This window comes from Falco naumanni, chromosome 9 (genome assembly GCF_017639655.2).
Source record: "Falco naumanni isolate bFalNau1 chromosome 9, bFalNau1.pat, whole genome shotgun sequence".
NCBI classification, from domain to species: Eukaryota; Metazoa; Chordata; class Aves; order Falconiformes; family Falconidae; genus Falco; species Falco naumanni.
In genome coordinates, this window is record NC_054062.1 from 28,331,985 (window position 1) to 28,358,712 (window position 26,728).

Here is a 26,728-nt window from a genome sequence, read left to right on the forward strand (position 1 = left end):
GCGCCATCCCTGGAAGCATTTGAGGCCAGGCTGGATGGGGCTTTGAGCACCCTGGTCTAGTGGAAGGTGTCCCTGCCCATGGCAGTGGGGTTGCAACTAGATGATTTTTAAGGTCCCTTCCAACACAGACCATTCTATGGTTCTGTGATGGGAAGATCCATGCCATCTTTGCTTGGGATGGATATAGTACTGTATTGTTGGCTGTAACCATCTGTCTCTGTTTTGTTTCTTTTTCTCTCCCTGCCCTCCCCCTTCCTCGGCTGCAGTTTGTAAGGTAGTATCACAATGCAGGTCTGATCTCATGAAACCACAGCTAATGCCGGTGCCTGCCTATGATGGGAAGAGAACACAGACCACAAACTTGGGATTTCTGGCCTCTGATTAGGCAAGTCTGTTGCTCATCTTTCCCTTTCCCCCTCCCAGTTCCCTTCATTGCTGTCTTTCCTCTGTGTCATTAACTCATATTGTAGCTCAGTGTTCCTGATTGCTGGGAACCCAATTTCGTTTGGCTATACATATATTCTTCTATAAAGAAGTCAGCTGTTGCCTCCATGTTGGACATTCATCAATGAAAATATGGGACACAATTTTATTGTAATAGTTCTAAATGCTTTTCAGGTAAAGTATCAAAGAGGAAAGTCTGGCACATTTTATTGAGATGTTCCATGTTTCTCAACTATATGATTCTTAAATTGGGAGTTTCTAGTAACATTAGAAATTATTCGTGTTTGTTGCAGATACCTAAAAATCCTTATTCTTAAGAAGTGGGCTATTTGCTAGTATAGCTGAAGTTACTCCTGTACTGAGACAGGAGAATGTCTTAAGAAAACTGCATTGAGTAGTAGTTTCCGTTATCTTTATTTTGCTCAGTTGTATATATAGTAGAGAACAGATGAAATAACTGTTGACGTAGAGAGTAACACAAATCATGTCAAACAAGAACTTCAAACAGCATGTTTTGAGGTCACTAACCTGTGTGCCTAGAACTTTGATCACGCTGGTAACGGCCAAATGACATATGTGGATGTACATGCAGAGATAAATAGGTAGCTTTTCGTTGAATTTTACAAGCAGAACAGCAAAATGTCAAAGGAGTGAAAATGTATGTTTCTAATAGGCTCAAGAAGCTTCAACAAAGGAAGCTAATAGTGATGAGTTAGTTTGCTGAAACTGCAAGCAAAGGGGTTTTTTGTTTGGTTGGTTTTAAAACCTAAATGGATCCTGTTTTCAATAAGCAGAATGAGGGAATCTTTACAGGGCCTTGCCATATCAAATAAAGACAGCATGTTCTGTCTGATGAAACGTAATGAAATGTTTGACTGCTAATCAACCAACCCAAAGCATTGCTAGATTAATAGCCAATTTTGCTGAGAATACAACTTCTGGGGAACTGAAGCTGTTTCTTTAATCTGTGACTGGCTGAGAAAAAAGGGAGTTTCTTTTAAGAAGATCAAGATATTTGGATGTTTTTCAAACAGAAGTCTTTCAGATTTCTGTTTCACCACTGACCCTGCCTAGGCAAATGAGTTAAAAATCTGAGAATGTCTCTGGAATACTGGAAAATAAATTTTCCAGTTGTGGGGCATGGGTATTTTAATTTCCATTTTGGGTCAAATGATCCAAATGTGGGTTTCATTTTGCAGGTGAGACCTGTCTGCAAGTCTGTTCTGGGCTCTCTCACTACTTTTTGTTTTAGCATTGTTGCTTTGTTTCTTTAAATGGGAGGTGAGAAGAGCAGTTATTCACAATTTTTGAAGTGTCTGAAGATCTGACAGAGCACTAAACTGCAAATTATTTAAATTCAGAACTATGTTATGTCTTCTTCCTTTTCCCTTATGCTAGTCTGTGCTGTGACTGAAATCAGTCTGCTTATAATCAAATTTAAACTTGGTTGGTGAATAGAGGCAGAGAATCAGGGGGTTTTGTTTTAAGCACAGACTTCCTAGTTCACTGAAACTAGGGTTCCAGCCTGATTTCCCTCTGCAGGAAAGAGACAATTTTTTAAAAAATGTTTTCATTGATTAGGTAGTCTTTGCTAATCCTATGTGAAAACAGTCATGATGTGCCGATCCAGTGCTCTTTGCGGTTGCCTCAAAATGTGGAAATCAATCCGCTCAAAAAATTACTTGGTTTATATAAGCATTGCTTGCTTTATATATTCTGGGAGGATCTAAGGTCTGAAAACTGGCAATAATGAGGAGGTCATAAATCAGATGACCTTTCTTGGTTTATGATTTTAGGTCAGATGTTCCAATTCCAGCTTATACTACATTGCGGTTGTGTCTGTGAATGGAGACAAGATCATGTTGTATAATTAGTGAGGATTCTGGTATTTGCGGTCCATGACCACTGATGTCTTATAACCACTGCAGCAGTATTTTCCTCATACCTTCATCTGATGAGGTGGCTGTGCCTTCCTTTCTGGCTTGTGTGCTTGTTCTATTTTTTTTTCTTTTCTCCCTTCAAAGAGGAGATGGAATGAAGATAAGATACGTGTCTCTTGGTATTTTAAGCAAATTTTATAAATGAAGGAAAAGCAAATTAATTTATGCTTGCTACTTTTAGAGCAGTTAGGCAAAAAGTATGAGAAGGTGTCTTAGCCCTTTCAGTTTTGTTTTCAGTGGCTATACAGTGGTTTTGTAAGCAAAAAAGGTATCTTTGTCTCTGTTTTACAGGAGATACACAATGCTTTTGTTTTCTCTTCCCATGTGTGAAATTGCTGGCACCAAAAGTAACTGTGTAGCTTCTTTATCTGACTTCATGTCAAAATTAGGGATAAATATGACAAATTTGGTTAGCAGTGTTTATGAGATCAAGGAGTCTGATTTATCATTCTGAGTTTAAAAGAACAATAAATGTGTATTAATTAGGACTTTATATGTATCAAAATAATACTTTTGTCCCAAGGTGTTCAGGCATATGTTACGAGATAATACAAAATCTTTTGTGCTCAGTGGTACTTGGCATGTATGTTTCTTAGACCCTTTCAGGTTAATCATTGATTCAAAGACCTTGTTTTGATGACTCAGACGGTCTCTTTGAGTCTTAAATTCCCATTAGACCAAGTGTGTGTTTGTATTAGTTAGGTTTTATTACAAGAAAACAAATATTTTGGTGACACTAAGATTCCTGCAGTGAAATATAAGTTGCTTTCTATGCAGGAGACATACTTGAAGTTACTTTCTATGTTTGAGTTTTGGTGGTTTTTTGTTTTGGGGTTTTTTTTCACAAAGTATCTAATGAGAAGACAGATGTCTATGGTTATAGTTCTGTGTTTATTTTTGTGTGTGTGCATAGTTTGTATTGACCTTGTAAAAAGCTGAAAGCTCTAAATTGGCCTTTTGAACAAAACAAAATGCATAGCACAGAACAGACCATTCACTGTAATATTTTCTCTAAAAGGTCACCAGTCCCAGAAATAACAGAAGATGTAACTATGGCAAACCAACCCAATGTTAGCATAATGTTTGGTTGTTTCCCATCTTTGATACTAGGTAGTTGGAGCCTTTAGGAGCAAATTTGTCACTTACAGCACGGCCCCTTCCTACACAAGACTCTCATTCTTTGCAAACATGGATAAAAAAGATATTTTTAAAAGGATTAGCATTTGACTTTTATTGTCTGTCGTTTCAGTTTAATCTCACAGGGACATATTAAATGCTTTTTCAGCATCAAAAACCTAAGCAAATCTTTGTCTTATCTGTCTAAAAGCAATGTCATATTGTTCGAGTACTGAAGTTTTAATTCTAGATTAGTTGTAGTGTTTGGACTTAGCCTTGTGCTTCAGTGCTCTTTCAGACATACACTTCCCTGCTACTGAAGGTGGTTGAGGAGAAATACCAAAGGTGTGGTGTGATTCCATTTTACACTGTTTTCCATCTATGGACTAGTTTGGAAGAAGGAAAATAAAGCTCTGTGTCCTTTCGGCCCTCTGATGGACACTGTGTGTTTCCTCCTGGGTTAGAGGTGTAAGCCAGTTTTGTCTGCATTGGAGGTATGTGTGTCTAGCTAGAACAGTTGAGAGAGATGCCTTTTTTCTTCTTCCACATGCAGTCACAGAAAGTCTGGTTCCCTGTTGTTACCTAATTAGTAATTTTTGTTGATATCCGTGGGAATTTCATGTCAGCATTTAAGCTCTGGGAGTACAGACCGATGCAAGTAAAAAATCTCCATGCAGCTGAGTACTCATAGGAGGACCGGTTTATCTTCCTCTTCAGATGTGGCAGTGCTGAATGAGGAAGAGAGAGTCTTCTGTACATGTCAGCCATTCTGTTGTTGTCTGAAGTGCTTGTTTTGAAACTGTCACTTCCCTCTTGATGGCATTATGTATCAGCATATAAAAATGCTGAGTTGAAAAGAAAGTGAAGACATGTACGTATAAATACTGGTTTTGCTTGGCTGTAAATGAGGGTAATTGTCTATGGGGGAGCAGTCAGGAGCAAAGGCCATTGTTTTCTGTACTAAATGCTCTGCCACTTGTTGCAACCATTTTTTATGATGATGAACAGTATTTCTCAATGAGTGGGTTGTGAACTTACATGTTTTCCAATTACATTTTGTATATTTAAGTTTAATAGTTAAAGATAAGCAGCAGTACACTGAGGCAAATATTTAGGCATGAGGTAGGGCAAAGGAGAGTCTATTTGACATGAGATTTTTAGGTTTTTTACATACATAGTAGTTTGAATCTATTACCTGGCTTTTCCTTTTTTACAAACCCTCTGCAAAATAGAAGCTAGGTCATGGAAAAAAAACCAAAGTGATTCACCTCCAACATTTACTTTATCTTCACTGACTTGTATTCCTAAGCAATAATCAAAGACTAGATTTTAAATGTTTACTAATTTGGGGACTTGTATTTGAAATGTCTGAACTAAGGCACTAAAGGTGTTTGTTTCCTATAAAAGAAGGACACCAACAGCTCTGCCAGGGATCGGTTAAAGTTGTGGAGAGTATATGCACCTGTGAATTAAATTGGAATTGTCTAGTTGGACTCAGAGAAAGGGAGGCATTGGCAGGGAAGGCTTTAGAAGGAAAAGATTCTCACTGTTTTGTGACTGCTCCGTGCTTTTTTGCAGTTGGGATGAAAGATGGCAACCACAATCTCTAACCTCATCTCAGAACTGCCAGGGGATAACTGTTGAAACCACTTGGGCCACTGCAAAGTCTGACCACAGGGATGGCCAAGCTGGTAAGACTAGACTACACCAATGTGCTCTTCTGACTGTTATTCCTTAGTCTTGGCTATTGTTGTTAGATACGTAAGTCATGTCCTAGTCCAGACAATTTTTTCCAGTTAGCATTCATACTGCCTTGCCTGGATACTCAGCTTCATGCTTAGGCCAGGAGATCTACCTATGCCCTATTTGTAATAAATGAAGTAAGAGAATGTTCCTCAAGGGCTGTTCAACTGCCAAAGCCAAGCTCCTGCTTAGGCAGAGTGCCTTGCTCCATCTTGCCCTTGATAGAAGCGGAGGGGAGATAAGCTTCAACCCTATGCAGGGGAGCAGGGCTTTTCTTCATTAAATCCACAGGTTTTGTTTAAGTGTGACAGAAGGCGTAATTGAAAAGGGCCTGCACCAGGAGGTGGGTGGGGTGGGGAGGAACTGGTAGACTCAATCTTTCTTGGCCTCCATTTGACAAAGATTTAGGCATACAACTAAATTTATGACCTTCACTTCCTCTGTCATCTGCAATCAGTTTCCCCTCTCTCTGTTGGGAAAGCAGAATTCTTAGGCTAGCTAGCTGTTGTCATAGTAAAGCTTAGCTTTTCTGTGATCACACTGATAATACTAGAGCCCTTTGTGTCCCTTTTTAAATACTCTGTTATTGCATTTGCCAGATAAGAATTCTACGTGGTTTCAGACCTGTTTTGTCCCATTTGATTTACACATCTGTAATTTGTCATGATATAGTTATGTTTGACTGTTGGTCTTCTAGCCCTGCAATTTAAAGTAAGGGAAAAAGAGCATTAAAATACATTTTAAACATGTGTCTACCAAAGGTCCTGCATATGCCAAAGAAGTATGGGGTTTTTTACCAGTTCTGAAAAGAAATTGGAAGAAATACTGGACTCCTAGACTTGGGATTTTCCTTTTGGTATGTCTGAGATGTGAATATACCTAAAACAAATCAACAGTATCTGATTTTTTTGCAAGGTATTTTTTTTTATAAAAAATAAAAAAATTAATATTTTTATGTTCATTTATTAAGCTGTACTGTATTTGCTTTATTTTGAAAGAGGGAAAATTGAATAACAACTAAGTATGACTGTCTGGTAATATAGAAAGAGAATGAACATAGAAGTAACCTGAATAGAAATATAAACAGGAATGGCAGAGTGCCAGCAACCCCTTGAACATAAATCTGCAGGCAGCTATGCCAGAAGTTTAATTACACTCTTTGCATTGCATAATACAGTTTGTGTAATTTGAAAAGATGTGTACATGCTCCTCATTACCTCTTCTCTCCAAAATGTGACCACAGCTTTATAGGTGGCTGGCTTTAAATTAGAATAACACTGGTGCTGTGTAAGATATTTTTTTTTGTTCTTAGATAATGGATTTACATGTGGACTGCACCTGTTTGATGCTTATTTTAGCTTAGCCTCAGATCAGGGATATGGGACCTCCACAGAATGAGGGAAGATGAGCTAACCTTCATAGGTTCCTAAAACTTTCAGGCCAGGTGCCTGATGATAACATACCTGAAAGGATGGGGGGTTTTGGTTGGATTGTTTTTTTTTTTATAGCCCCATTGGTTTTGAAACTGTAAGGGCTGGAGCACAGCACTTTTCATCCTGTGGCAGTGTATCTTAACCACAAGGTAGTCATTAGTTTGCTGAAGCTGACTCAGAGTTAGGGAATTGCAGCCTGGCTCTCTGTGCTTAAAAACAAATAAGAGGTGATAGAAAGCTGGGTGTCTGAAGTGCAGGCAGGTATGGAATAATCCATGAAGTCTTTGCCATGCCAATGTGTAATGTAATATGCAGTGAGTCAGTACAGCAGACTTGTTCACTGTTCTGAGTCCGTTTGTGTTCTGTACTGTGTTTGTAGTCCTTTTGCCACTGAAATGCTACAATGAAATACATAAGAAAATATTTCAAAATAAACAAGTAGTTTCTACCTACTCCTGTTCAGAAAGGAAGACAAATCCTGAGTAAACATTTATATTGAAAGAACTGGAAGCATCCTCCATGTTGTTTGTCAGTATTGCACCTCTAGCTGGATTGTTACCTTGCAAGTTAGACTGAAAACTGAACTGGCTCACAGGGTTTGTTTGGAAAGTCAGGATAAAAGGAAGATGAAAAATTTACTTTGGTTGCACCACAGGGTTAGAAGCTGCACCTGTAATACATGCCATGACTTCATTGACAGACGTTGTATGTTCTTGGTTTGCAACAACTTCAATATATATAAAATAAACATAAATTAATATAGAAGGGATGTAGAGTGGGCAGTAACATACTGAATGTGTATATGTGGTACGAAGGCAAGAGAGTGCAGTACCTTTTAACAATACCTGCTTTCAGCCAGTTTTACTGTGATGCAGTCTCATAAATAGTATGGATAAAAATCCAGCAGACAGCAGGTCCTGAGCCAACTGCTCAACTGTGAGACTAGCAGGACAGTTTTATTTCTACTTTTTGTCCTGTTCTGAGGAGGTGACGTTATCAATTCTGTCATATTTCTTCTGGATTATGGTTTTCTAAGATGTTCCAGATTTTCAAATACTGAGTATAATGTGAGACCTTCACATCACCAAATTAGTCCCTGTGCAGAATATTAGAAGAGCACAGGCTGTCTACATCACTACATCAGGCAATGAGTTCTTGAAATGTGGTGCTGTGATTCTACCTGTGGCTTTCAGCTGATGCAGAACAGGACGAACAGTTCATCTGCTCTCAGTTTCTACTTTATTAATGCAAAAGGTCCAGGACTTTTTCCCGTGAATGCCAAATGGATTGCACTGTAGTTTGCTTGTGCCCAAAATAAGCAATGTTATATGCACCTGAGGACATGAGTTTCCTTCATTTTAAACCTGTACAGATGATCACATAATACATTAAAACTAGTCTTAATTTTATTCCCTTTGTTTTAGTTTACATTGCGGAAGAGCTGAAGAATTTGAAATCAAAAATGTAGAGGGTATACAATACCTTTCTAAAAGCTCACTCCAAAATTAAACAAGTGTAAACAAAAATACTAAGAAAAAGATGGTATTTTGTAGTGCGGAAATCAGTTCATGAGATACTCATCAGCACAAGAGTCTAAAATCATTCTGATAAAGCAGCACATTGGTTGGAAACAATCTTTACACAACACAAAGTTTGGAAAGTGTTCTCATTCAGTCCTGATGGAGAGCTTTGAATAACAGGGAGACTTGCACACTCAGAAGTAAATCTGTCCCTGTATATTAAACTGTCAATTAATTTGTACAGCCTTTAACATTTCTTCAGTTTTGTAATTTATCCAGCATTATTTGAGGTGACATTTGTTGTTTTTACATGGTATTGGTCTACGCTGCTCCTGAACTTGTCAGTGATTTGGACCATATCCTGACTATTTTCCTGACCTACTACTTCTATTCAGCACAGTCTAGTCCACTTCTGTCCTGGGCATAATTGTGCAATATTTACAGTAAAATATTAGGGGAATATTTAATCAGAAATAAAAGACTGGAGAGAACCTCAGAAAGGTGTCTAGGCCATGCCTTCTTATTGTTCCAAATCAGGATCAGCTCTGCTTAGACTGTTTCTCAGAGATATTTAACTTTTCCCAAATACTTGCAGTAATGGACAGTTGAGTTGTCTGGTGCAGTCTAACGCTTGTCTAAGTTCATTCTAGGGAATGTCTGCCTCGTATCTAAAGTGAATTTCCCTTACTGCAGTTATCACGTATGAATTCTTTCTTGTTTCTCAGCAACTCTGATGTATTTCCTTTGCTATTACCTGTTCCAGAATTGAATAGCCCTTCAAATCTTTCATTTCCTAGACCAAAACTTGGATGTTTTCATTTAAAGTTTAACGCCTAGAATTGGGCACAGTACTTGAAACAGGTACATTATTCCATTGCAGAATCAGTGGAAGGACTGGTATCCTGCCACAAAGAGTCTTAAGTGTGCAATTAAAGGTGGTCTTGCTTTTGTTGGAGTAGGGTAAAAAGTTGCCACCCTTCAGACAAGGTACAGGAACTGTCCATATGTCTGCTCTCAGTTATGCTGCAATTGCAGAGAAAAACAGGTTTGCAGGAATGATCCCTCGTTCTCCATGGGGCTGGCTGAATGCGCAGTTGGTTTCTCTGTCAGGGATGGAGAAGGGGACAACCATTGTCAGCTGGGGACAGTAGCATCAAGGATTCCTCATGGCCTGAGAGGTCTAAATTAACAAGGAAAGTTCATGAAGCATAACCAGCCAGCTGCCTGAACTGCAAACAAGTGGTATGAAGGTCCCTACCAGTCCAGGCAGCAGCCTTCCAGAAAACCAGTTTAAACATAGTTTAAACATAATTCAGTAAATTAGGGAGTTCTCAAAGAATTTTACAGTTTTGGAAGTACTACATCTTCTAGAAATAAATGTATGTAGCCTGCCTTCTTTCCAAGGAAGCCTCCTTAGGGCAATCACTTTTGGGCTGGCAATTTCAGCAGTTGCTTAAGCATTTGAACATGAGGACAATTTAGAGTGTTTTAATAATCTTCAGAACATTGGTTACTGTTTTTTAGGAAGAAAATTTGCTTGTTCTGGATTTGCGAACACACTTTCATCATTTCCCCAACTGCATGCCCATGTTTTTCTGTGGCTTGCTCCCAGGTACCTAAACATAATGTTCTGGTCCTAGCTGAAAAGTGGAGAGAATGTTGTGTTACCTTTCTTGAAGCAATTTCTTAGTACCGTATCCCATTCTGGAGGCAGTTAGAATGACTTTATTCTTTGTAGGTGTTTTACAGCGGAGGGCCTGTGTCCTGTGCTAATTTTAGGAGTAAGGAGGAGCCAATATGTGACCTGTTTTTACTTTAAGGACAGTCATCCTTACAGTGACTGGCAGTTTGTATAAAGACATGACCATCATGTGCAGAGGAAAATTCAGTTAGTGTTTCTTTTCAAGTATGCACGCGACGCTGCAGCACAGTTTACCCAGTTCTGGTTTGTGTCCACTTGATATTTAATACATTTAATTCAGAAAATGTTTCCACGCTTGGATGTTTCAGTGGTCACAGAGTCAATCCCAGTCACAAGGTTATCGATGCTGCGCAGGGAAAAGCCAAGGTACTAAAAAAGCATGAGGTCAGACGCGTTCAAGGTCACGCTGGTCCCTCTGAGCTGTTGAGGGAACACGTGACAAGGCAGCCAGAAATTTGGGGGAGGGCGGTGATGCGCAGGTACCTGTGCGCGGTACGGGACAACCCGGGAGCGCCCACGGCGGCCCCCGAGGCGTGGGGACACGAGTGACACGAGTGTGCCCGTGGGTGCCCCACGGCGCAAGCGACACCGCGGCCGTTACGGGGGCGGCCAGCCCAGCCACGGGAGCGAAGTCACGCCGGAACGGCACCGGGTGCCAGCTCCAGCGTGACCGTGCCCCCGCCAGCCCGCAGCGGGCGAGTGGGTGCCCCCCCCCCCCCCGAGTCCCCCACCCCGGCACTCGCCCGGGGCTGCCCACGGAGGCCCGCAGGTGCCGGGCTCGGCGGCCGGGAACGCGCACGGTAGCAGGGGGCGGGGGGGGTCGCCGCGTCCCCGGCTGAGGGCGGCGGCCGCCCCTCTGCAGCGCGCTGCGGCCAGGACGCCTGCGCCGTGCGCCGCCGCCGGCGGGGGGGCGGGCGCCGCATCCCCAGCGCACCGAGCTGCGGGCACGGGCGCCGGCATGAGCGGAGGCTCCGCCGCGCCCACCCGGAGCTGAGCCGGGAGACAAAGAGAAGCGGCTGCCACCATGGGGGAGCAGCTCCGCGCCCAGCCCGCCGCCCCGGCGGGGCCGCCGCCGCCCGCCGCCGCCTCCTGCTCGCTGCTCGGCGGGCTGCTGCAGAACGGCTTCCACCCCTCGAGCCAGCCGCTGAGCAACGGCGGCTGCGGGGAGGCGCCGCACCCGCTGCTGCTCCGCCCGGAGCTGCCGCCGCTCAGCCACGGCTCGCCGGCCAAGAAATGCAGGCTGCGCCGGAGGATGGACTCGGGCCGGCGGCACAGGCCACGTAAGTGCTGAGCGCGGCGGGCTGAGCGCGGCGGCACTGCGGGGCGGCGCTGGCTCGGCTCGGCCCTCTCCGCGCCCTGCTGCCGCAGCCCGGCCCGGCCCGGCGGGCCTCGGCAGCCGCCCGGCGCCGCGCCCGCGGCTCCTGCGCCGCGCCCCCTGCGGAGCGCCGCCCGGCTCCCGCGCCCCCACACCCCCCCACAGCCGGCGCGCCCGGCGGGCGGAGCGAGGGCCCCCGGTGCCGGCCAATGCGGCGGCGGCGCCCGGACACGGCCCCGCTGCTGCGTGGGCCGGGTCCGCCCTGCGCCAATGGGGCGGCGGCGGGCGGGGAGCGGCGGCCCGGCACAAACGCGGGCGGCGGGCGGCAGCGCTGTGCCACCAGCTCCGTGCCGCGCCGAGCACCGCGTCGGACGGCGCCCAGGGTCCCGCCGGCCTCGCCGCCTCCCGGCCGCGCCCATGAAGCTGATCGTGCCCAAGCAGCGCTGTGAGCGACGCCCGGGCGGGGGTCGGGCCGTGTGCGTTGGGGGAGGACCGCGGGCTGGGTGCGTGACACATCCCCGGACTGTGTCAGAATGCCGAAAAGAAGTAGACCTGGCAGCTGAGGGCAAAGTATTCTGACTGGGGGTAGGAGAGGGGGGGAGTGTGCTGCAAACATGATAAATTGGTAATACGTTGCCTATGGGCATCCCCTGTGGCTTTTGGTTAGTTGGTTTGCGAAGTGTTAGTGAACTGGCTCTCTGCTTCATGTTTTAAGGCTGAGTCCCAGGCATCCATATTTGTAATGTACTTAATTCTGCAAGGTTTGTTGATTAACAGTATTTTTTATTTACTAGATCATAGCCAACTTTTTACATGTCAGTACAGAGCTATTGAATTCCATGGTGAGCTCTACAAGTAGAGCAATCCCATGGAACAAGTACTCTGTTCCTTTGCGCTCTCCCTTCAGTAGCTTTTTTAAATAAAGCCAACAAATGTTTGCTGCTTTGTTACAAGTTCAGCATGTTCCAAAAGGGCAATCAAGGATGGTCAGGATGACAGCTACCTGCTGCCAAAACTTAAAAGATGTTCCTGCTCAGTAGAAAGCAGTATGCGTTCAGCTACTCTGGATTTTTTTTTTCTTAATTTTGAAATGAGTACTTAGAAATCTTTTCCGTGTAAGCAGAGCAAAATAGAAACAGCCTTGAAGCGCTGCAGCTTTCACAGGGCTACTTACTAGCCAGTGCCTTTTCTGGCTTTTTAAATGTTTTCGCTGAGCTACACGTACCACTTTCCCTTAAAATGTTCTCTGTATTGATTCATCACATAGGGCTAACAGTATCTGTTGATAGTTAATTTGGTCTTCTATCAAATTTAACATATTGATGACCAGATCATTCTCTGTCACAAACTGGTTTTGTAGGCTTTGTCCAGCTTCACATTTTCATTCAGGAACAAGAACTGCAGAACTTGAGCTAGTGTACATTTTGATTTGGTGTGGCTGAGGGTCAGCACTTGCATATTGAACTCTTCATAATAGTAAACTGTTTTGTTTGAAGCAAAGAATAAGGTGTTTGGGGATTTGTGTAATCACTTGAATAAGGAGGAGTGAGGAATTTGGAATTTCCCTCCTATCTTGAGGGGAAAAAGAGCCCATCAGAGTAAAGAGTGTAGGTGACTAGCTATATTGTCCAAGGTCTATGACAACTGAGTCTTCAGTTGTGGGGTTTTTGGCTTTAGTGAAAAAAGCAGGTGAGGTAAGTGCTTTGTAGAACTATGTTGTGGGCAATTTCTTTGCTGAGTAAAATACCTGAATTCTTGCTGATCATATTAATTTATATGGCTTATCTTATACAAGAATAAATTTGCTATTTAGTATTAGTCTTGCAGGAAAATATGGTAGTACATTGTCACCAGCTTAAAAAATTATTAAATTATACTCAAATTCTAATGGTACTGCATAGCTTTCCACTGTATCCATCTCTAGTGAATACTATTCAGTCCCGTTTTACTGGTTTTTGTATTTAATCTTGGACTTTGCAGATGTTTGTTCTGTGCTTAAGGACACATTGCAAAATGAAGTGCAGTTGCCCCATGGCAGGTGAGACTTCAATATTGATTGTGGGATTTGCTTTGCATGGTGGAAAAGATGAGATAATTGGCATTTCCCAATATTTCAACAAATTAAACTGATCTTCCTGCAGCAATTATTCCGTTAAATCCTTATAAATTATATGTTTTCTTGATTTACTTTCTATCAAAGTGAGGCAGACTTCTATATTCCCAAGTCTTCTTCCCCTCTGCGAAGGGAGGATTCCCTGTGAAACCAGTGTGCTTTGCTGATTGGCATGCAGTGAGAGAGGATCTGGGGACTAACTCTAGATCTTTTAGACTCACCCTCCTGCTGCTTCTGCTGAGAAGCTTGTCTTTGCATTGTTTTTTCCTCAGTCGAACTAGACCACTTGTCAAGGTTGTTAGGGTTATGTCAGGTTTTTGCTTCAAATCATTAGTGCAGACCCTTTGTGAGACCAGGGTTTACATTACCTTTCTGTAGCACAGCATAATGAATACAGAAGAGTGTCTGTTATGAAGCCTTATGCTGTGAGATGCTCCAGAAGAGAATAAAATACTGAAGCAGTCTGAATTCTGCAAATTTCAAAAGCCTGCTAAAGTTTTGTGTTGTTCACTTTAAATGTGATCTTTGAACAGAAGAAGGAAAGAGAGCAGTTAAATCCCTTCATCGATCCCTGTGAAGCAGCTTTGTAGCCAAGTAACTACAAAGATTTCAGCATGGCAGTTAACTAGACTGGTGCTTCACAGCATTATTCTACATCAGACACAGGGAAGAAGCCAGCTGGACATCTGAATTCTATTGCTTTTCTTAAATTAAGATAAAGCTTTGGGGTGGCTATTCCAATCAGCATCTTACATGTCACCCCAAGTCTGTTGGTACTTGTTAGGGGACAAAAAATGTGTGTTTTGAGGCGGTGTGACTGTGTACAACTAATAGGCATCATAATTGCCATGGTTAATTTCTGAACACTTGAAATTGTAGCTTCACCGCGAAGAACACTGTTGGCCAATATTTAGGTTGTTGGACCTGTGATGTTTGGCTATGGCATGGTTATGTTGTACTGCCTGAGGCCAGGTGGAAACTGTGCAAAAGCTAGGCTTTTTAATCTGTGGTGATGATAAATATGGAATGCTATTATTATATACTATATTTTAGTTAGGAGTACAAGAGTGAAAATGGTTTTGGTTTTGCTATTGTTTGACGCAGTGAAAAAGTGACACATTATCTGTTACTGAAATTTTGTCCAAGGCATTGGAATATCCCACAATCTTTTAATTTTGAAGAATTTCTTCAGTTAACACGCTGCTTAAAGTAAGTTTCCAGCTGCTTTTAGTGTAGGTGGAATTGAGGATTGCCTAAGGAATAGGACCGGTCATAACAAGCTGATTTAGTTGGTGTGTTGTGGTTCAGCTGCTTCTGAGTTAAAACTGCGTATCCACCTTACCAACAGGGTAACTTGTTTCTGACAGGAATGAGAAACTCATGCGAATCACTTCTGTCAGGCTGGGTGGGCTGGGTGCCGTTGGATCCAAAAATGAGATTCTCAATAGCTAATCAATACTTCTTTGCAAGTTTGTAGCTTTGCAAGTTTGGCTTTTATTTGTTTTTTAATGTGTTTTTTTAATGAAGCTACACAAGCTAGGTAATGACCTAGTCTCCTAGTGCTATCTTCAGAAATCAGTTTGTGGTGATATGACTATGTATGTGCAGATGATCACACCTGTTTAACAAACAGCTCTGTGCTTTTGGGCTTGAAGGTTTTTGGTTTTGTCTTTGGGGGGTTTTTCTTCCTTTCCTGGTGAGGAGGTAGACATTCAATAAGCACTTGCAGCTGAAAATGAACTGGAAGGCTTCACCTGATATGTGTGCATGATTTATTTAGTTCTGGCCTTGTACATTTTGAAGAAACTTCCATTACGAAGTAGATATAATTAATTTTTTAAGCTACATATTCTATTTCTATTCAAAGGAAAACAAATGTTTCTGTTTTACTACATGTTTTGATTGCTCGAAAGAACTGTGTAAAATAGTTATTGCAAAATATGTTTTATTTTGTTTTTATTTAAATAGCTCTTATCAGCTTTTCTAATAAACAGCTTTCAGAAGCTGTGAGGATACTATCACATCTTACCTATGTCTCTTGTTTTGATTTTTTTTTTCCCTGTTACTAATTTTGGCATGCTCTCGCCTCTTCCAGTCCCAATTAAAACAGGAAGTTCTTAGATCGTTGAAGTGTCAAGCAATGCAAATGGAATAATAATGAAAAATGTAAATTCAGTAATAGGATTTAATTATATGTGCATCCAGGAAGAAAAGCTAAACCTAGGATTTTTCATCAGAGATATTTATGACTAAGATATCAAAGAATTGATACCACTATTCAAATTATTGACAAAACATTGAGATACTGTACCTGTATTTGCGGGAACAGAGGTCTTGTAAGAGAGATGCACAAGCTGAAATGGTTTTGGCAAAAGAAGAATCCACAAATCGGCCATGAATAAATCTAGGAACCAGGTAGAAAGAAGAAAGTTCTAACCAACAGAATTCAGGCACAATCTCTCTAAAGGTTGAAGAGTAAAAAGATTCTGCTAACCTTATGTGGTGGTGGTTTAAGCATGTGAAAAGGATTACCCTTGGTTGTCCTCTTTAATGGGGGGAAATGTTACTCAGTGACCCAGGAGTTCCTTTCTTTCTTGCTGCCCCTGAGCTCTTGTCCGTGGGAGCAGGTTGTGATTGGATATTTACTCTTCACACCTAGTTTGATTCTAAAAATCAAATGTGTTCAATTCTGAATGTAATAATGTCTTACAGGAATAGTCTTATGGGTTCATACATTTCAAGGTCTGTGCAGAAACTAGGTTAAATGTATCATAGAATTTATGAGTGAACCTTTCCCCCAGATAGCACAGCTGCTGGTGCGCATCAGGTTACCTAATTATGCAATGCTGTAGATACCTTCTGTTTGCATTGTCACATGCTTCTGCAGCTAAACTTTGGAGTAATGGAGATTTTTATCTCAAGATAACAAACTGGTAAGTAGTTGGTACAGTTTAACATAAAGAGAATTAATTTTCTTAAGATAAGTGGGGTCTTTGATTTATGTTAGGCTTTTAAGAATGCATGATTCGTCTTGATGCTTCTGTGTCAGTTCTATGGGGCCTACAACTAGGTTTTATATGTTGTTATTTTTTTGACTGCTGTGTAGTAATACAGTAGAATAGTTCTGTTTTCTCCACAATAATAGATTGCATTGATCCAATAGGTGTATTGCATACTGATTGCTGAGAAGAGAGAAATCAGTTCATAACAGTCTTATCAGACTGATTTAGTTAAGTGCATTTTTTACGCTGTGAAACCATTTTTGCAACATATCCAGTGTCTTCCTTTTTCATAGTAAATCACGCTATTTTGAATAACTGTTATCAGCCTAAGATGTGGATGAGATAGATTTCGCTTTCCCTTCCTTGCTTTCCTGGCTTCTAATAACTCAAGAAACTGGGCATTTATTCAGGTTATCAATGAAGTGCTGGGCTTCCAGTTTAAACAAAAAAAACAAACAACAAAAAGAAAAAACCTCCACAGTTTTCCTCCCATTTTCCCTCCAGTCTGTGGAGACTATACCTGTGCAAATACCTTTCTTTCTTCATACATCCTGGTTGTAGCAATGAGGGCCCTAATGATTTTGGTGGCCTCTGTGTGGTCTTACTCCCTGTATTCGGGGAGGCAGCAAAACCCAGGAGCACCTTGCAGTCTGCATGCATGCTCCCATTAGCACCACATTCAGTGGCCTCAGGGAGGTTGAGGTGTAGAGGTACCAGCTAAGGTGGATTATCTAAAAATACTGAAAAGAACTGATGGCGCTTCAGTGGTGCGTTTTGTTTTGGAACATACTGGTAGTAACAGAAGATACAGTGCGTAGTTTTTTAAAGTTATCACTGGAATACAGAAGTGTTTCTACTGTCACTCCAGTTGTACAGCAGTTGCGTGAATTTCAGTGGGACTTGTCAGAAACTTTGGGACTTGGGTTTTGGCCTAATTGGTCAACGAGTCAAAATTGCAAATGATTTCAACAGATAGCTGGTGTTAGAAGCTGTGAAGAAAACTAAGCTGCTGTTCTGTGTAACTGAAGTATGGGTTGTTGTGGACTGCTCTTGTGCTCTTTGTGTTGAAACTGTTGCTGTTCTAAGAGCAAAGTTCTTTCTGTAGCTCTCTGTTTGGCTTACAACAAAATGAAAGGAGCTTAGATTCACAGAGAGAATGAACTAAAAAAAGAAAGTGTCTTTGGTATTTCTGCTTGCTTTTTAAATGTGAGCATTATTTGTACTTATCCTAAGAACTATCCAGACATGAAATAACTTCATAGTTATTTTCTATGGTACTTACTCTTTGTTAGTGATTTAGTTAAGACTCCTGAAAATGTTAGGGTATAAAAGTGAATGTCTTGGCAGTCATTTATGGACAACTCTCAGCTGTTAGTACTTAACACTTTTATTGCTGGAATTGTTTGATAGCAGAGTGGAATGCTTCTGCCCTCTCGTAAAGTTTAAATCTACACTGTAGCTTTAAAGCAAGTGTTGGCACAGGTATATTGTAGCAGATTTTATGCCCTTAATATAGAATATTGGAAGTTGGCTTACACTTAGCTACAGGCTGGCTGTGTATTGCACACTCCAACCATGCTGCTTTTACAGTTAAACTTCCTGCATGCCTACTTAAGATACATCCAAGGAGTAGACTTACTGTTCCAGTGGGACAGGTGATTAAAGTTCTCAGTAACTCAAAGATCTGTGTAAATCGCTAATGGGATTGGTGTCCTGAGTTCCACTGCATTGTGGTGTTGTAAAGTGTGGATCAGACCACTTTTGCATAAATACTTACCTTGTACTTCCAAAACTGTTTTGAGTTACAGGACATTTTTTTCCTCTTCAAAATAAAGCCTATTTTAAAAACACTTGTTTTGAATTCTTCCCATTTCAGGGAGGTCTTATGCATTTGTATAGAATGTATCTTCCCAAACCTCACATTAGGCTTCATTTCAGTGTCTTTGCGTCTTGTAGCTTGTAGGGCGTGGAAGAAGAAATTAGGCTTTACAACAAGTACAGTAGCTGCTCCTAGAAAAACTGAGCTGTAAGCAGGCTGCTTTGTGGGACTTCATGCATGCCTTTTCCTTAGGGAAAGTGGGGAGCAACTGATGATTCAATTATTTGGCATATAGCAATGGAGCAAAATAAGTGTTAAACATCTGATGTTTAAGGATTGGTTTGGGAGAGGAGGGTATATTAATTGTGAAATTTAGACTTTTGAATTATTCAGCCAGGCAGGAATGGTGCCGAGACCCTTGTGGTAAGAAGAATCTAAGCTCCTTTCAGCTTGAAGTTGAGTAACCTAATACTGATCTGTGACTACACAAGGAAGAACAGTGTGATCAGTACCTCCTGTACTTATTAAAAATCTTTGTCCCAACTTGTTTACACTTGGGTTCACTGGCAGAAAAATCAGTAATGCATGTAGTATCCATGGTTTGGAGTTTGTATCGATGCTAAATGGGATGCCACAGTTGGTAGAATAACATTTCAAGCAAGCCTGCCTGATTCTCCCTAAAAAGCCAGGAGGCAACTGTGTGACTGCTGTTTTAGAAATGTCTTAGATGTTAACTGCATACTTGGTATGTTTAATTTAATTTCTCCAGGAAACATTACTAGCTGCCTCCTCCTGCAGTACCGGTGTATAGGTGTTGTAGTCTCGCTTCTTGGAGCTTATAAAGTTACCTGGCTTACTATTTAAAATGCATGGGTGTATATAAGCAGAGCAGGCAGACCAGGCTGGTTTAGTTAGTATCTTCTGTCTGCATGTTATACATAGTCATTTTGCTATTAACAGAACAGAGGCTTTAGTAGATGTAGGCTTCCTGTGACTATATATATATATATATATATATATACACACACATGCACAAAGAAGCAAATAGTGGCATTTCTTGTATAGTTGTATAATTGGCTAACATATGTACCAGCAAAGGGAGTCTGTGCTCAAATAAAAAAAGGGCTGACAGTAGTAAATATTTGACTTAAACCAGCTCATTGTCTTTCTGCTAATGCAGGTGATGTAGTTCCAACAGACCTGGTAGTTCTGGTGGGTTGAAGTCTGGGGACTCCCAGCATAATGAGAGAGTTACGTATTACTTCTCTACAGACAGAACCTTGTAACTGGGAATTCCAGCTGGGCTTGGAAAGGCAGTTGTAGATGTTACGCAGTAGGAATGTGACTTGAGAAATCTTGTTCTCCTATTTGGTTGTTTCTTCTTCCACCCCTCTTTAGGCTATTTTAAGAATTGGTGCTGGCAGTCAGATTGGGTGAAATGCAGTAAATGTGCTCTGTCAAGAGTTGCTGACTGAAGAGTAAAATGTTTTCCTGGGAAAAAAATATTTTTCCTTTATTAAAACCTGCTTCTCCATAGAAGACTATTTTGAGATTATTTTTTTTTTAATTGAGGCTTTATGAAGTCTTAACTTGTAGAGATGTTTTAATACATGTTAACTGGATATATAAGTGACCACCAGCTTGCAGGAGCAGATGTTGCTACTGTGACTGCACTGAATTGTGTCATTCAGCAAATGTTGTAAGTGATGGCTAACCTGTATACTTGTAGTGACTTTCTCTTTCTTCCTCCCCAACCCCCTTGTCCTTAGCGTTTCCATGGTTCGGAATGGATATCGGTGGAACACTGGTTAAACTGGTCTACTTCGAACCTAAGGACATTACAGCAGAAGAGGAACAGGAGGAGGTGGAAAACCTGAAAAGCATTAGGAAATACTTGACCTCCAATACAGCCTATGGTAAAACTGGCATTCGTGATGTCCATCTTGAACTGAAAAATTTGACTATGTGTGGACGCAAAGGAAACCTGCACTTCATCCGCTTTCCCAGTTGTGCCATGCACAGGTTCATACAGATGGGTAGTGAAAAGAACTTCTCCAGTTTGCACACTACGCTTTGTGCCACAGGAGGTGGAGCTTACAAGTTTGAGGAGGACTTTAGAATGGTATGTGAACAATTAGTATGGGTTCAGTGGGAAGCACTTTGGTAAAACATCAGGGGAGTCCTTCTATTAAAACTTGAAGAGAAAATTATGGGGTTTGTCCATCCTAACCGGTTAAGACTACGAGAATCAGTTTGTTTGTTAATTGGAATTACTGAGAACATGGCAGGGGCCGGGGAGGGTAATCTACTTGCTGAGTGTTCTACTGAAGTATTACTGTGCAGGATGTCTTCAGAAAATGGGGGTTTTTTAGAGTACAAACGTGATGATCAGATGCTTCATAAACAACTGAGGGTGTGTTATGACAACCCAGAAGCCTGAGACTACAGGTACTCATCTTGCAAACTGGCTATCTATTGGAAAACCCGAAATTAAACTATACAGGCTGGAGATTAGATTCTAGGTTCCCTTTTGTATTAATCTTCAAGGAGACTTAAGTCAAGAGTCTGTAAGACCAAGTGTGGGACAGGAGGAGAAACAGTGTATGGAAACATGACAGTAGCAGCTACCTTTTGATTTCAGTTCTGGGAGTACGTCCTGTGAAGCAGGGCAGTTCAAGAGGTGACTAGGTCCCAGATACCTTAGCATTTAAAAATAACCTCTGCAGGGAGCTCTGGAAGCTCATATAGATCTGAATTTGTAGATCTGCTGTTTGTATAAACTTCAGCAATAGTCCTAGCTCCCAGATGGGTGCACTGCAAAAACTGATTGGCAACGGAGGCAGAGCATGCTGTTGTACAAACTGCGTTAGAAAGAAACAGTCATTTGGGAGGCAGTTGCCTGTTACGTATGTGTCTCTACTGGGACCTATCTCCATTTTTCTGGAAAAGAATTAGTCTGCCTGTACCAGAGCAGCCTGACTAAAATTAATGTTATTGACTTGGCAGGCAGGTCTGACTGTCCCTAGCTTTTGAGCTGTTCTTGAGGGTAGGGGATGGTTTCTGGGTATGACAGGTTAGATCAGTTGCTCCTCTGTCTCTGCTTCAGTCTAGGGAGCTATCGTACTGATTTACCAACTGCCGTTGACAGCAGTCCTTGGCTTTGTGTGCTTCATTTTTAACTCCAAGCATCCATTCCTGCAGTACAAGACATTTTTCCGTTGTAAATACCCCTCACCTACCAGATGACCAAGATCCCAAGAGGGAAAAAGGATGTTTTAAGAGATCAACATAAATTCCAGCTGTGATACTGTTCTGCAGTCATTTTTTAGTGAACGCTGGACATGGAAGCAGCTAGTCTCATGAAGGACTATCAAGTTTCTGAATTGCTGTAGTAGTCCACTACCAGTGCCAGACTTCTTGTCCTTTAGGCTGATTGCAAGTCCCTTACGTGTTAGGGCCTAATGATAAGAGAGTCCTCAAAAGTTTTGGTTTGTCTCGCATAATGTAAGGGTGTTGGCACCACAGTAGGAGGTGAGTTCTAGCGCTAGTCAGTGTGGCCTCATTTCAGGTTTTTGAGTGTCCTTCCACGTGTTCATGGGATGATTCATTCTCTAGTGACAATGGGAGGTCACTTTGGGACTTTATGAAGAGGCTGACTGTCCATTTGGAATGGTCAGTGTTCCCAACTTCATCTCTCCTGCATCATGTAATAGCAGCTAGAGTTGCTTACTTAATAGGGAAGTTCATGTCCCTCACTCCCACAGCTGTTCATTTGAACTGGAAGTTACCCGGTGGCTATCACAGCTAGGCATTTCTCTCCGTAGCTTTGGCTTTATCTAGTGTAAACATGCAATTGGCAGTGAGGGACCAGTCTCTGTCATCTCATTTGCAATACAGTCAATGTAGCACTGGAAGCCACGGCTGAAGTTTGGGCTGTTTTGCTAGTTATTGTACAAAAATATGAGGTCACATAGCAAGTTACTGGTGGACTTAGGCCTGAAATCCCACCTCTCTGCAGTGTTAATTAACATTCTGTGTGCTGCAATACTCATAGGTAGTTTAAGAAAAACACTGTAAAGGCTGTTGCAGTGTTTTGTAGCATTGAGCAACTGGTGAAGTGCACTTACACCTGAGAGCGCTTTGGACACCTTCTTACAGCTATCCGTTTCCACACCTTCCTTTACAGCAAGTATTTCTTGGCTCAAGCTGTAACAGCCATAGAGTATTAAAGAAGCAAATACTATTCATTACATGAAGGTTTACTTGCTTAATCTCTCTTGAAGGGCTGAGTGTCCTCGGTAATGGCACTTAAATTATCACACTTCATCAGCTGTTGTAACAGCAGCTGGCTACCTCAGTGTGTTATGCTGACTGTAAATTGACATTGGACAACAGCTTCAGGAATGCTCTCTCAAAGGATTGAAATACCTGTTTCAAATATTTGATCACTCTAATGCACCTGTAGAAGTAGAGAGCATGTCATCAAAATCCTGCTGTTGCAAGATCCCATATTGTATAATGTCTTATATGGAGGAGGCTTTAAATGTTTCTGTTACTTAGAAGCAATATGGAAAAACTAAAGTTTGTGAATGTCGTTAATTTCGTAAAAAAATCTGGCTAAACACTAGGAACCTGATATAGATAACATGCTTTTGTTCTGTTTATTTCCCTGTGTACATGCATTTAAGTTACTTGTCTCTCATGGTATTTCTAAATGCTTATGGGACTTTGAGGATTGCATAGATTTAGGACAAAAGATCCCACATATTGCAAAACAGCATTCAAATCCCAAAGAAGGAATCCTTCTAAGATTACAACTTTTTCTCCTTAAAATAGACAAGCAAACACCCTCTTGTTAATTGCCTGTTCCAGTGTCTTAATTTTGAATCCCTAAATGAGTTAAATACATTTGATCTAGACATCTCATCTGCTTTTGTATATTATAAAATAAAATTGGGGGGCTTCTATTCACCTTAAGCCTGTCTTCTGTGCCATAGAGAGGCAACTAAATCTACAAAGCTAGCTAGGTTTAGCAAGGTTTAGCTATCTGACCTCCCTCTCGTGTGATCTACAGTGTTGGATGGGAGGAGACGTGGAAGAGTCCCCATGAACTGCTTGGTGACTGATGGCAATAGCAGTAGCCTGGCAAATCATTTGATTCATTCTTAAAATCTGAATGCTTCCCCTAGAAGCAGGAAAACTGACTCTATTCATTAATCAAGACTGCAGAAATAATTTTACCAACCATATGGTTATACTTAATGCTCATTGAAGAGCATCAGTAAATAATTCACTAAAAGGACTGTTTCCAGCTTAGGGGGTGTGTTTCTTGTTCTTGTTTTTTGTTCTTTGTATTTTACCCCCTTTCCAAATTACTGGTCTTTATGGCTGGCTGACTTTATTTTCAGGCATGGATGAATCTGTTGCCGAACTTCACTGATAATCTTCGCTCCTTTCCTCAACTACATACTGTCACCTCCCATTCTGGAAATTCTCAAGTAATGTCACTTGTGTAAAAGTAAGGAGTACATAGACTGACTTGCTTGTGTATCTGTAACATAAAACTCTCTGTATTCTGTGACTCCTCCATGATAGCCCATGCACATTACTTGCACAAAAGTGTGCTGTTAATGTAATGAGGAATAAATTCCTTGGTTGTCGCTTAGTTTTTTAAAGCAACTCAAAGTAAAGGATACATAGGGGATGAGGAAAGAAAGGATTATTCAGATCTTTTTATGAAGCCTGCTCTATTGTAAAATTCCTGTTGGTTGCAGTGGCTCAAAGGTGGGATCTTTGTATCCCTTTCCTGAACAGACACTTACAGAACCTGTCTTGGTAGAAATTTTACTGCTGTCTTCAGTGGTGGCAGGGTCTGGGCCAAAACTCAGTCACTTAATACAGAACACTTGGGACAGGGAAGGAAGGCAATGTGTTACCAACACAAACTTAAACTCAGGCTTTGATCTTCCCCATAACCTGTAAGGAAAATGCTTTAAGAGTAAGCTTGGCTGTTGGAGAGTAATTTCCTTGTGCCAGTTATTAGATTCTAAGGCTTGACTTTGTGGTATGAACTGAATGCTTGTGGATGACTTTTAGATTGTATTTATCTTAAAACAAATAACTCACTGTCCTGTGTTGTGGGATGAGTAAGCTGTGTAGCCCTAGGTTAACATAAGACACCCAAAAATCTCGTTGCGCCTCACTTGCTTGAGGAGGCTGGACACTGCTGCTCAGGCTGTAGGTGCTGGCCTGTAGTGCATAGACTGGGCTAGAGCTGAAAGTGGCATCCAGAGAATGCGTGAAGTAGCCATGATACCTTCTGTTACCACTACTGCAAGAAGCTAGGAAGCTCTTCGGAGGGAACGTGGAGAAGCGTTGTGCATCTCTTCCCTGCCAAGAGAGGGGAAGGATCCTTACAGCTAGCTGGGCAAAAGGGCAGATCCTCTGCAGAGGATCCCAGACTAGTGCTTTTTTTAAAGGCTGGTGCAGAGTCTGTCGTCTTTTGCCTCAGCAAATGTTGGGTTTACCCTTAATTTGCATAGACTTTGCCTTGTTTGAATGTGAATGGGTAGCATCTGTATGTAGCAACAAAAGACCTTTTGTAGATCCTTGAAATCAGCTGGGTTTCAGGAGTTTGCCGAGGTGAGAACTGTCATGGGGAAATGTTCACAAATTCCTTGCTGTGTTGCACTCACTTGTAAGCATGGTTCAAGTCCCGAGTCCCTCCTTTTGATGGTACTTAAGAGTTCCTTGAGGTTCAGAGTGGTTTGTTCCCTTCTCTCCCCTGGTATTTAAAAAACAGTCCAAAATAAAGAGGTATTTCTACTGTCTGGCTATAATGCAGAAAAATTGGTCTTTGTACAAAAAAATGTACATATGGTTTCCCTGTAACCTTCATAAATTTTTCCCTCCAGGGTCCTGTATACTACTTTGTTCTGCAGTTCTTCTCTCATAGCACACCTTTCTGACATAAAATTTTCTAGGGAGGCAGCATGCTGCATATAGTTATAAGAGTGCAGAGCGGAGGAAGTTGACCGTTAGTCTTTCTGCCCTCACTTTAGGGCTTGTAAAGTGCTGGAAAATAATCTGTATATGCATTTTGTAAAAAGTTGTAGGAAAAAGGTCCAATTAAAATGTGCTTCTGCATACAGCTCCCATTTCTGTTTTGCATTTTTGCACATAAACTTTGATTCCCGTGAGAAGAAGCGGTTCAACCAGCTGAAAGATGAGGACAAGTAAGTCTGTTGTAGGTCAGGTGATGATAGCAGGAAAAAAAAGTTTGCCTACTTGTACATTAGTTAGGATGTTTACGGGCACATGTATTTTGTGATGCAGTTTTGCTGCTTGAGTCATTGTGAGCAAAGAAACAAATAGGGAAAAGGCAGTTCTGTATGCCAGGAAAGGGATTGGGAATTGTGACCTGGCTCTATCACAGCTTCTTGTACAAGACTGGATTACTACATTTCTTGCAACTGAGCCCTAATTTGTGTTCAGAAACAAGAACAGTGGTGGCTCACTGAGCTCTTTGGAGCCTCAGAGGTCTGGTGGTTGCAGAGCTTACAGTTCTCTGAATGAAGGGGGATTGACATGGAATACTGATGCCAGTCTTACTCCTTCCAAAAATCAAAACCAGACTGCAGCAACAGCGCAGGAGAATAGTTTTTCAGTCTGCTATGAATATCATAGATGAAAGAAAGCAGTAATAGGGCTTTTCTGCTTACAGGGTATCAGCTGTTAAATATAGCACAGAGCTATAAAAACCAGAACAAAATCTAGTATGTCTTTTATATGTGGAGGGCTGGACCTAATAAGTGCTTATTATGCTTAGTGCTTGAAAAAGAACCTTTGATTTACTTCTTTTGTTCTATCCTTAAAAACTGGTGAGCTGCCTGGAGACGAGAAACAAGGGTTTTGTCTGGGTGTTTGCACTGATGCCAACAGTGTTTTACCCTTAGATTTGTATTGCTTGCTTGTGTCTTGCAAAGTCTCTCACTCATGCTTACCTATTAATAAACGTTTAACGTGGATGAGACAAAAGCAGTTTGTGGCTGGGTATTTGGCTTATGGGAGGACAGAAGTTTTGACAGTAGGGGTCATGAATCTGCTGATGACTTGTCTTTGTATAGCAGGCTTCTGGTTTGTAGCGTGGTTGTGCGTGCTGTATCTGTGTTACATTGTGTTTGGTCATGCTGCATCTAGCTTATACAATAAGATGAGCAAACTGAGACTGTACAGCCAAAATCTAGAGAAAGATCATGGTTAGTATAGAACCCTTCCTTATTTTGACTAGCTATGTGCAATGTTAGTTGTTATAAATCCTTTGATGGGTGATGACTTGGTGGGCTTCATACAATGTCCACTGTGAGAAAGTGTGCGTGAAGCATTTGTTATGTTAATGCCTTGTATATCTCTTGATTAGAGCTTTTCTCTTCAGTCTAACAGCAAGAAATTGCTGAAATCCTAGATATTTGCAAAGCAGCCTTAATGTTTTTTGTGATATTTCTTTAAAAACTTTTCTCCTGATTTGTGTTTGTTTTATTTGCTGGCCAAATGGTTCAAGTCTTCTGTGCTGCGTTTCTGT

General features: G+C 41.5%; 1 protein-coding gene across 6 annotated transcripts in view; it reads left to right on the forward strand.

Moving 5' to 3' along the window:
• Positions 1 to 266: 266 nt before the first annotated feature.
• The window catches only part of PANK1 (pantothenate kinase 1), a 38,320-nt gene continuing 11,858 nt past the window's right edge, over positions 267 to 26,728 (forward strand). The window contains exons 1-2 of one of the 6 annotated variants that reach the window (XM_040606487.1): positions 267 to 385; positions 19,917 to 20,269. In XM_040606487.1, the coding sequence (XP_040462421.1) occupies positions 19,934 to 20,269 (336 nt within the window). In that variant the 5' untranslated portion in view covers positions 267 to 385; positions 19,917 to 19,933. Of the gene's footprint in view, positions 386 to 10,898; positions 11,179 to 11,526; positions 11,659 to 13,229; positions 13,252 to 19,916; positions 20,270 to 26,728 lie in introns of those variants that run through there. The other 5 variants (XM_040606489.1, XM_040606483.1, XM_040606484.1 and 2 more) reach the window with 5 other exon arrangements.